Source organism: Canis lupus, chromosome 15, assembly GCF_003254725.2.
Source record: "Canis lupus dingo isolate Sandy chromosome 15, ASM325472v2, whole genome shotgun sequence".
NCBI classification, from domain to species: domain Eukaryota; kingdom Metazoa; phylum Chordata; class Mammalia; order Carnivora; family Canidae; genus Canis; species Canis lupus.
Window position 1 is genome coordinate 52,322,679 of NC_064257.1, and position 10,934 is coordinate 52,333,612.

Sequence of the window (10,934 nt, forward strand, 5' to 3'; positions counted from 1 at the left end):
TTGAATTTTGTTCAGAATATATATGCATAAGTGCTTTATACATAATTATCATGATAGAATTGTTTTTCATTTTAAAATTTCACTTATTATTTTGTAAATGTTTTCATGTTCATATAGAGATATTATACTTATTACATAATCATTGCATACAATTCCATTGTACTAATAAATCATCTTGTTTATCCATTCTTCCACTATTAAATATTTTCTAAATTTTTCACTTACTAGATATATGGCTAGATTATATTTCTTTACATAGCTGTTTTCTTTTTCAAAAATAATGTTCTTGGGTAAATATCACTGAAGTGTTATTATCACAACAAAACTTGTGACTATTAATACAACTCCTCTTATCTATGACCAAATTGCTCACCCAGAGACTTTTATAGATTCATGAAGGGTAGACTGAGTTTTAAAGTGGTTTGAAGCATGAGGAAGTGGGAGGAGGCAAGGTTGAAGGCAACATGGAGGACAGGGAGGCGATGATTGCCACTATCCTGACAGGAGATGTTGTATATCCCAACAAAAATGATGGCCATGGATATAGAGAAGAAGAAGAATATAACAAATATTTGGCAGCTGGGTTTGGCAGTCTTGATGGTATGGGGAAGGAAAAATAAGGAAGACAGGAAGATGAGCCCCTGGGTCATTTGCAACTTGAATCCCTTGGTCATTTGCAACTTGAGAACTGGATGGTATAGAAGAGGTTTGGGAGGAAGGAGAATACTACTATGTGCAATATCCCCACTGTCCAGCGCAGTGGCCGGTACAATGAAGGCGCTCAGTAAGTGTCAGTTAATGAGTGCTTCACACATACGTAAATGGATGAGTACTGCAAACAATGAATCAATATTCTTATCCTAGAGCCTGACCGGTATTTGGTTGTATACCTTGAAGTTGATATAATGCTTTTAACTCCTCATTCAGATATTTAAAAAACAGGACTCATGACAACAAGGAAGGGAGAGAGTTGGGAAACAATCTGTGAAAAGGAAGAGAATCCGAAGCCAAAGCCAAGGACTATAAAACCAGATCTTCTGCCCATGAAATCTGTCAGTTTCTTTACATGGTCAACTTTATGCTGACTTACATAGACTCTGCTATTCCTCACCAGAAGTTGCCAATTCCTTTGTGCCTGCTAAAACCTTAATATCCCTGGATTTAGAATGATGTAATGGCTCCATTCCATTCACCTCATCAGTTGCTAGGGAGAGACAAAGCAGATCGTTCCCTAAAGCTCGCTGCTCTGAGTTGTGTGCAGTCCTCTCAGGGTGTCCACATCTGGTTACAGGGGTCTGGAGCTAAAAGGCTTTTCTGAGAGAATTCCCAACCTTATATTTCCAGTTATACTTTGGGTACTATGTACCTTAGTTATGTGATTGTGACTTGTGTTTATGTTCTTATACTAATTTTTGTCTCTCAGGCTTAAACCGTTTTCTTCTATATTTGTCTTATATCTCCTGGAGGACAAAAGTCATGATTTCCATTTTCTTTATAACTCCCTCAGAGTCAAGCATAAGATTGAGCATACACTAAGAACTCAGCAACTACTGATGATTGTCCAAATGGAATTATTGAATTGAAGGAAAGTGATGGTTTTTAATGGTCAGTAAAAGGCACCGTGTGTCTAGTTTTAGGAAACAAAATGTTTATTGAAATGGCCTGTTGATAAATTATCACCAGCATAAAACTGATAGTGGAGTTCTCAACATGGGTTCTTTTTACTCTTAAAATGAAGTGAGGCTTTGTAAGTCCATTGTCCCAAAGGGAAAATATTATATTTTTCTGTTCAGGTAAAGTCCTTTAAAAAAAGCAGATCACTTTTGAAATGGTCTTTTAAATGTCGCCAGCCTATGAGCAAAACAAAAATAAAAAGATATAATCCTCTCCATTTAAAAAGAAGAATTAATATGAATGATTTGGGCGTAAAAACCACAGAAAAAATACTTAGGCATTTGAAATGTTAGAATTTATTCTGATTTTATTAGTATAAACCAAAATATTTAAGAAGTAATAAAAACAAATGAATCACTAAGACAAAAATGATGTCATTAAAATAACAAAATATGTCAATAATTTTATTATTATATATTTAAGTGATACGCTAAAATGTTATCTCCTTAAATAAACAAATTTTAAAGAACTCCAAGTTCAGTGATTTGAGAATATAATCCAAAGTGAGTTTTAGTTTCCATGTAAGGCTAAATACTCATAATAAAGTATTTAAAATTAATAAATACAGTAAGAGACTTTCAGAAATGTTTCTGAAACTTCGTGGACTACCAAAAATTAAGTTAATTCTCAGGGTAAAATGATTTAATCATAGTGTATTTCAACATGGTGTTCTGGTCCAACCTGTTTGGCTCCCCCAAGGTGGTGCTGCTGTCCTTCTCCAATGGTTAATCTGTTGAATGGGATTATCTTCATGGTAGTTTTCTTCATGGAATACCACCGGGATTGCCAAGTGGCCCAAATAATGCCATTATCATAACCATTAGGAGTAGATGTTTTTGAGTAAACGCCACCTAAAATAAATCATAGATGTACATATAATTGTTCTTGAATTTCCTTACCTCTGAAAGTCCATAAAGTACGGTATATTACAAAATATACTGTCACATACATCAAATTTATAGTGTTATACTATCTGAAAAATCCCTAAAGATGCCTAAAATCCTGATTTACAATTGAACTACATTTATTATGAGTCAACCTCTTATATCTACATTGTACTTCTTGATCACATCCATACTTAAGTGTATTCTCTACTAACAGGGCTAGAACCCCCATTTCCCTGAACAGACTCTCTTCCTGAGCTTAGCCATCCTGGAATCAGCTATCTTTCTACAAGCAATTAGAATGTCAGAACACAATTCCTGATCAGATGACCTCAGGTTATCTGAACACAATTTCACTGGAGAGTATACAACTTTAAAAAACAGTTCTGGAAAGTTATTTTACATCTCCATTATACAGTGGAGACTACCGATTTGCCTTCTCCTTGTCCTTGGGCACCAGATCTTACACAATTTTGTAAAGGATTATCTGAGTCCAATACTGGGTTGTACCACAGGCTATCAACATAGCTATTCTGTGTCATGTGGATTAAAGACTTTCCCTGAGAGTGTCTTTTAATTACGTGGTTTGTAGGTGCGAAGATATGTTAAGTTTCTTTTAAAAAGGTGGGGGGAGGAGATTGTTGCAAAAATCAAAAGGTAAATTTAAATAGATTTTAAGAGGGTTATGAATCATCTATTGGTTAGTCCAATACCCTGAGGAAGTGAGATTGTCTACCGTAATGGATCTTTCAGAATCAGTAGGGCTTCCCCAACACATAATTCTGGGTAGTAATAATAATTTGTCAGCTAAATCCAGTGTTTAGAAGTATTCCAGCCTTAGAGCAAACTACAGCTTGCTACTTCCACTCAAAAATAAGTGCCTACACTTTGTAGGTTGGAATCTCAAGCTTCCGTGGAACCATGTCCTTACCATTACTTCCCTGCTCTTAACTCTAGTCCTTCAGACACCTGCTTACTGCTCGCTGATTATATCTGTCACATAGCTCATTGGAAGCTGCATCAGGCTAATGTGTTAACAAGCATAAATATGATAATGTTGGGGCGCCTGGGTGGCTCAGTGGTTGAGCATCTGTCTTTGGCTCAGGGCATGGTTCCGGGGTCCCAGGATCGAGTCCCACATCAGGCTCCCAGCATGGAGCCTGCTTCTCCCTCTGCCTGCGTCTCTGCCTCTCTCTCTGTGTGTCTCATGAATAAATAAAATCTTTTAAAAAATGATAATGTTAGTCCATCCAGATCATATATATGGTAAATCTAGATGAGATACCATAACACAAAGTGTCAACTGGGTGGATTTCTAATAGAGGGGCTGATTTGAGGTATAAGTTTAGTATTATCCAATTCTGGCTTAAAGTGAAGAACTATATAATAAGCCCCCAATCTCGTCACTAATTATTTCTCATTTTCTTCTTTCTATGTTTAACCTTTTATAAAAATATAGACTATACACTAATTCATATATGTAAGAAAGAAAACCATACCTTGGTAATAAACTCCATTGAGGTGGCCAGCATGACACTTGTTCATCCACCAACCAGATCCATCCTGTTCAGCACAGTTTCCTTCATACTTATCATTGTCATTGTCCCAAGTACTGAACTGCATGCCATTGTGGGATGTGAAGAATTTATCACTAGGGTCATCGCCAAAATCATAGCCATCAAAGGCATCTCCGGCATCTCCACCAATATAGTAGGCATACGTCATGCGGTATTTGTCAGCTTCAGGTCCCACCTTGAACATGGCATAGTCTGCAGTACTATAAAGAAGGGAATAGACACATCATATCTAGACCTTCATGAGGGATCTCAGAAGTTCCCTTTTTTATAGGAAAATTGTTTGGATTTTTTAACTTTGCTTCTTAAGTCTGAAATGTGCTCACTGAGTTTAATTGTCAGCAAATCTGGCAAGAGGCAATGGATGTGTGAACCAATTCAGAGCTCATCAACACCACCCGTAAATCTAGAAGCCTTCAGGGCATTCCAGTGACATCTAAAAATATCAGCCATTTTAATGCATTTTTCCTATAAAGTCCTAATATCATATCCAGGTGTGTGGATGAATCTGACGCATTTTGTATTTTCCACTTTTATCTAAGTGTTTAGCATTGCACACACTGAGTGATCATTAATTAATGCACCAAATTTGAAGGGGTTACAGCCCTATTAGCCATTCATGAAGGATAAGGTGCTAAAGGGATTTTTCTTTCCCAAAGCAGTATGATAGTGACAAGAAGGAGAGTTTCTTAGAGCATCACATGAAAGAAATGGTTCCTGTGTGGCCCACAAAATATAAGCTGTAGGATCAGAGAGCGATTCTTCCCTGGAAAAAAAATTGTGAATATGGGCCAGAAATCTATGGGGTGCAGGAAAGAATGGGCTTTGGTGCATGAATAGAAATTTTCAGAAAATATTTAGCCTCTTCCCTAATCTCCAATACTTGGAAATTGGGAAGTGTTCTCACAAGAAAAGGTCTGCTGACTATGATACTCTCTGATTTAAAGAAAAATTAAAAATACTTGTTTGTAGATAAAAATATTTCATTATTTCATAGACATAGCAAAAGGATTAGATTTTTTTTCTGAATTTTAATTAGGAAAGCTGTGCTCAAACCTCCCAGGGAGCTGTGCAAGAGAAGGGACTTTCACCAAAGGCGCTAGCTGATTTAATTTTAAGGTAGCTCATGGATTGACTGAATGAATTGTCATTAAAGCACCAGGAAGTTTAAAAAGTCTGGATTCACTTTTCAACCAGAGTAGTCATTAGGAGGACAGGCTGAAGGGTCGAACTGCCTAAGTTCGAATCTAAGCTTTACCATATACCAGCAATGTGACCTAGGGAAAGGTAATCTGTAAAATGAGATTAATAATAGTACCTTCCTCATGAAACAGTTATTTTGATTAGATTAAGTTATAATTTCATGTTCAATGTCTGGTACATAATAAGCGCTCAGTAATCATTAGATATTAGTCTATACGGTTCCAGGGCAAGGAGATTGTACCAAAACACTCTTCAACCTGGATGAGACCTACCTCTTTGAACTGCCCAAGAACCAAACTGACTCTGGGGGAAAATGGTTGGATGCGCTCTTTGCATTTGTCAGGCTGTCTTTGCTATCGGTCTATTGATAGAGAGTGCACATTCCAGACTGTCTCTACAACAAAAACTAGAAGTCCTTTCTAAACAGTACCTGGTTCTGCCGTTCCAGTCCTCCAGCTGTATTCTTAATGCGTATGGTATGGCCGACTGTGTGCTTATCAAATGAATCTTCTCATTTCCCAACCAAAATTCTGTGGTTCCAGTGGGAGACAGATGTCCAAATCCTTCCTTATACTGAATCCAATTTTTCTTGAAATCCAAACTGCCATCAAGCCTCTAATTACACAATTGCATGGACAAAAGGAGAGAGTGGATTATCAGTGCACATAAAGAAGATGCTATAAATATCTTGTTGAAAATCTGGATAGTATGATTGCACCATTTACTAAGTGAACTTAGGCAAGCTGCCTTAGTCTCCTCGTCTGTAAAATCAGAATGATGATGCCTACTTCTAAGGGTTGTTGCAGGATTACACCAGAGAATTGAGAGAAATACTGAAAAGAGTCTGGTATGCGGCAAATCCTAGATCAGAGGTAGTTTTTTTTGTTGTTGTTTTGTTTTTTTGTTTTGTTTTGTTTTGTTTTTTCCAGAGGTAGTTTTAAAAAGGCACTTAGAGGACTTCAGAACCCCACCTTGATATTGCTGATTTTTATTCTGTTGGTGGAAAGGTCAACCTGTTCATTGCTCAACCTGCCTCTGCAGCCCGCGCTTCCCTCACTCACTCTCTCTATCGCCCCCTGCAGGATTAGTTGTAACAGTGATCCTAGATAAACAGAAGGTTAAAGGATCTGCCTTGGGTGCCTGGCCCTGGCAGAGGTAACAGAGGGCCCTTGCCTTGGAATAGCCCAACTGTATCCTCCGGGCGACTTTGTCTTTTTGTCCTGGGCAGCCTTAGATCTTGAGTGGCCTGATGCAAGAGGTCTCTTTGTCATTCTGATACCGTGATTATACCCTATCGTGAATCTACAACATCAGCCCCAACACACTGTAGAGTCAAAGCACAGACCAGACTGCCTGACTCTGTTACTCACTATGTGACCTTCAGCAAGTTACATACAGAACCTCTTGTATCTGTTTCCTCCTCTTTAGAGATAATGATCGTATCTCATAGGACAATTGGGAAATTGTGAAGACTAATGTTCACAAAGGGCTTGCAAAAGTATCTGGCACACGGATGCTGATCTGGGTGTTTATCACATATACACGGGGAGGGGGAAATACCTTCTGCAGCACAGTCCATCCATTTCCAGACCCATCAATTTCACAGTAGACTAAGAACTGCTGCTTCGCTTTCAGTGGTTTGATAAAGTAAAGCCCACTCTCCTTGGCTCCCTTATTGGCAATGTCTTGACAATCTGAAGGAGGAGGAGAAGGAGGAGAAGAGGAGAAGAAGAAGGTTTTGTTTCAGCCTTCACGATGAGCTTTTCACATGTTGCAGACTATTGATGTCCCAAGAAGCATTGTCTGACTTCCCACATCATCATTCCTTTCAAACTATTTTCAGCTACTCAACAAAAGTCTAAGCAATTGGCCACTTTAGATTTAATGACTAAACACTTTCCAAGTTATTTCTATACATTATCCTTTGCCTTATATATTTGCTGTGATAAGAACCATCCCAATACAAACCTTTCACTTACCTTTCCCAGTTGTATCATGTATGTGTACTGTGTCTTTGCAAGGTTCCTGACACTTTGCTTCAAGCTGGGCTACCTTCTGTTTCAGGTTATTGATCTTTTGGCTGTTTGAATTATATATTTCCAGCAAAAATCTACAAGCAGAAAAATGAGATAAGAGAGGATTCCTTTCAGGGGACTAATTCTGTATCTTCTTTACAAAATATGTTCTCAAGAAGTATTTCCTGATAAATTACCCCAGTCTTGGAAAAATTATAAAATTATGTTACTGAGTTGAGGTGAATTGAAGTTCTAAACTCCTTGGAAAAGAAAACAACAGTCCTTGTTGATAAACAATGTCATCTTAAGCAGTTATTCTGACGATTTTTGTTAAAGAAGGCTCCATGCCCAGCATGGAGCCCAGCATGGGACTTGAACTCCTGACCCCTAGATGAAGACCTGAACCGAGATCAAGAGTAGGCTGCTTAACCAACTGAGCAACTCAGGTGCCCTGATCATCCAGTTTTTAACCTTCTGCATAAAGGGCAGCAAATAACAACCTATGTGAGTGAGGAACCTGGTCAATAGAAAGACCACCTGATTTTCTTAGGACAGAATATTTGTAGGGAAGGAGAGGTTCTGCTCAGTAATTGACAAGTCCAAAGCTATTCCTTTTCACAGTAGATCCACTGAGGATCTACTTCAGTCTGTAACTCACATAGGGAAAGTAACTGGGCCATTATTTTACATAAAGCAAAACAACAGACACTTTGTCCTTCTTCTTAATGTTTCCATTTACATAGCTTTGGAAAGAGTCTGAGGGAAGTAAAAATCTGTTTTGGGGGGTTTCTCCCAGGGTGGCTTGTGCATATTCAGAAATGACAGAAAACTATAATGCATAGACTGTTGTATCTTTCTTTGAAGTAAAGAAGGATAGACAAACTATTTGACACCCCCCCCCCTTTTTTTTTTATCTCCTGAGCTTTAGAAAATTTCTGCACAATAGTTTCCTTGAACTTCAATGATGGGCAATAATAATGCAACTTATAATGCTAACAATAAGCACAAAAATAATAATAGCCTCCGATACCAAACAGATGATAGATCCCTTCGGGATCACTTCTCTCCAGCCACCATTTGTCTCAATTTCCTATGCTACTTTGAGAAAAATTTAGGGGAAAAAATTGAATAAGAAACTAAACTATATCTGAAACCCTATGCTCAGAAAGTCTATAAATCCCTAGGAAGTTGTTAACAGAGACGTTTTACTTTCAAGTAAAGAGAGGAGAGTACATGACTGTAGGTTCATAGTGCCGTGATCAACATGTTGCTTTATAATTTTATGCTTGGTTCCTTAAAATGAGTTTTTTTATGCTCTTTCTTCAATATAATATACTACTGTAGCCAAGACCCTCCCTATACCTCTACTTTCAAATTCCCCATCACTTATTTGTTGGCATTTTTATTAACAGACTTAAAAAAAAAAGATTTTATTTATTTACAGAGAGAGAGAGAGAGAGAGAGAGAGGCACAGGCAGAGGGAGAAGCAGGCTCCATGCAGGGAGCCCGATGTGGAACTTGATCCTGGGTCTCCAGGATCACGTCCTGGATTGAAGGCGGCACCAAACCGCTGAGCCACCCAGGCTGCCCAAGACTTATTTTCAACAACCAAATTCCCATCAGTTTGAATTTTTGTTGTATAAGTTGGATAAGGGGTGACCATTTTGATAATTCTGGTCAGAAGAGTATTTGAAGACATCTAGAACACCTTTCTTCCATATGATAATTATTTTTTAAAGATCTTATTTATTCATTTGAGAGAGAGAGAGAGAGAGCACACAAGCAGGGAGAAGGGCATATGGAGAGGGACTAGCAGATTCTCTACTGAGGGGGAACCCGACATGAGGCTTGATCCCAAGACTCTGAGATCATGATCTGAGCCAAAGGCAGCCACTTAATTGACTTGACTGTGCCACCAGGCGCCCCCCTCCTATATTATTATTAAAAAGTAATTATGACCCAGTGCAATTCATAGCACACTAAAAGCTCCTACCTCCACTGTGTTCAAGATGGTCAGGCTAAAGCCAATCAATTGTTTATTGTAATTGGGGAAAGGTAAAAAGGTTACTTTCCCTGAAGATTGGAATACTGAATAAAAACTAAGTCTTGGAGAATGAATTAAAACAAAAATGCTTACCGAATATTCGACTCGTGCGATCCAACCAATGCCTCGTATTTTATAATTTCTTCCATCATTTTCTTGGAGTCCTTGGTAGCACCCACGACCCTGTCTGTAATATGGGATCAGAGACATAAAAAGGCATAAGCAAATGGAACCACTGGCAATGGCAGCAAAAGAACGTCATGAATCATTGTCTCAGCCGGCAGTATTTTGTTTCTCACTTGGCTTTGGTGGCTCATCGGGATTATAGGTGATTTGGATTGATTTGATCACTTCTTTGGCTTCTGCTGTTTTGTTTTCAATTCGTCTTAGGAGGTCTTCCAAAGCCTGCAGATCGTTGTCTACTCCGGTCTGGTAAGTAGACAGGAAGTCTGCAATTCCACAGGTAGTCGGGCAATAACTACCCTGAGAATAGAATAGAGTGATTAGAAATCTTGATTCAAAAGCAAACAAACAGACAAACAAACAAACAAACAAAAAAACCTGCATAAAATCCATTAATAAAAACAGGTAAAACCTCGATTATGTTTTTTTTAAGTTTAAAATGAAAAATAAGTAAATAAATAAAAAATAAAGTTTAAAATGCCAAATGATATTCCTCTGCCCCTCCCCACTTCACATGCAGTGAGAAACATGAAAACTACTTACAAATCTTTCATCTAAGATGCAGCAGTTGTCTCTGGTAGCAGTGTACTAGAGGAGAAAAACACAGAAATGTCACTAGTTGATCATATATTTGTCAGCTTTCCGTGTAACTATGTTCTCTAAACAGCACACTTACTGCCAGGCATGTCGAAGGGAGCAGTAAAAGAGTATAGAAGCAGAGAATTAGGCCCTGGCAACTCAAGGACCAAGTCATGGTGTCTAGGTGCCCGGTGCTCCGAGCCCTGTGATGGCAGCACTGTGGCCTCTGGGGCTCCTCTTGTCCCTTTATGGAAGCTCCAAGGATGGCCAGGGCCCCCAGTGGCTGGAGCTGGTCACGGGGCCTCCTTTCCAGTAAGGCGGGGAGGTCTTTCCCGTCTTTTTCCTCATCCTGGCTACCACCCTGTGCTCAGGCAGCTTCTCAGAATTGGCACACAGTTGGAAGCTCCTCCTTTTTGGCTCAGCTCAAACTTTCTCCTGTGAAGCACATTCATCTGCAAAGGCTAGTGAAGCATTAGCCCTTGCTGTGAGGAGGGAGGGGGGGGCCCGGGAAGCTCTGTGATGCAACCCCTTCCAGTATGGGGCTGAGAGCAAATACAGAGGGCTGACCTCGACCAGAACAAACCCGCCTCAACCTTAAGATGAAGCCTGGTGCCATAATCCAACTTAGCGCAAGTCCTTCCTTAGCCAAGGGATGAGATAACATACCTATTTTTAACCTGTGGTCATGGCAGCAGGAGACTTTGCCTGCTTGGTGGAAGCAGGAGGTCCCAGTGGTCAGTATTCTCAGGAATGAATGAATGACCTGGAAATATATTCC

The 10,934-nt window shown here is 39.1% G+C and overlaps 1 protein-coding gene across 2 annotated transcripts; it reads right to left on the reverse strand.

Moving 5' to 3' along the window:
• Window positions 1–1,626: 1,626 nt before the first annotated feature.
• Window positions 1,627–10,412, reverse strand: FGG (fibrinogen gamma chain). Of its 2 annotated transcripts, XM_025439209.3 has the most exons (10): window positions 10,254–10,412; window positions 10,121–10,165; window positions 9,694–9,877; window positions 9,488–9,581; window positions 7,315–7,445; window positions 6,896–7,029; window positions 5,766–5,950; window positions 4,058–4,335; window positions 2,356–2,525; window positions 1,627–1,851 (listed from the first exon to the last, which is right to left on the reverse strand). In XM_025439209.3, the coding sequence occupies exons 1-10, from the start codon at window positions 10,329–10,331 to the stop codon at window positions 1,837–1,839; spliced, it is 1,314 nt and encodes a 437-aa protein (XP_025294994.3). In that variant the 5' UTR covers window positions 10,332–10,412; the 3' UTR covers window positions 1,627–1,836. The 2 variants fall into 2 exon arrangements, with proteins under 2 accessions (XP_025294994.3, XP_025294993.3); XM_025439208.3 differs by lacking the exon at window positions 1,627–1,851 and having other exon boundaries at window positions 1,948–2,525.
• Between the last annotated feature and the right edge of the window lie 522 nt (window positions 10,413–10,934).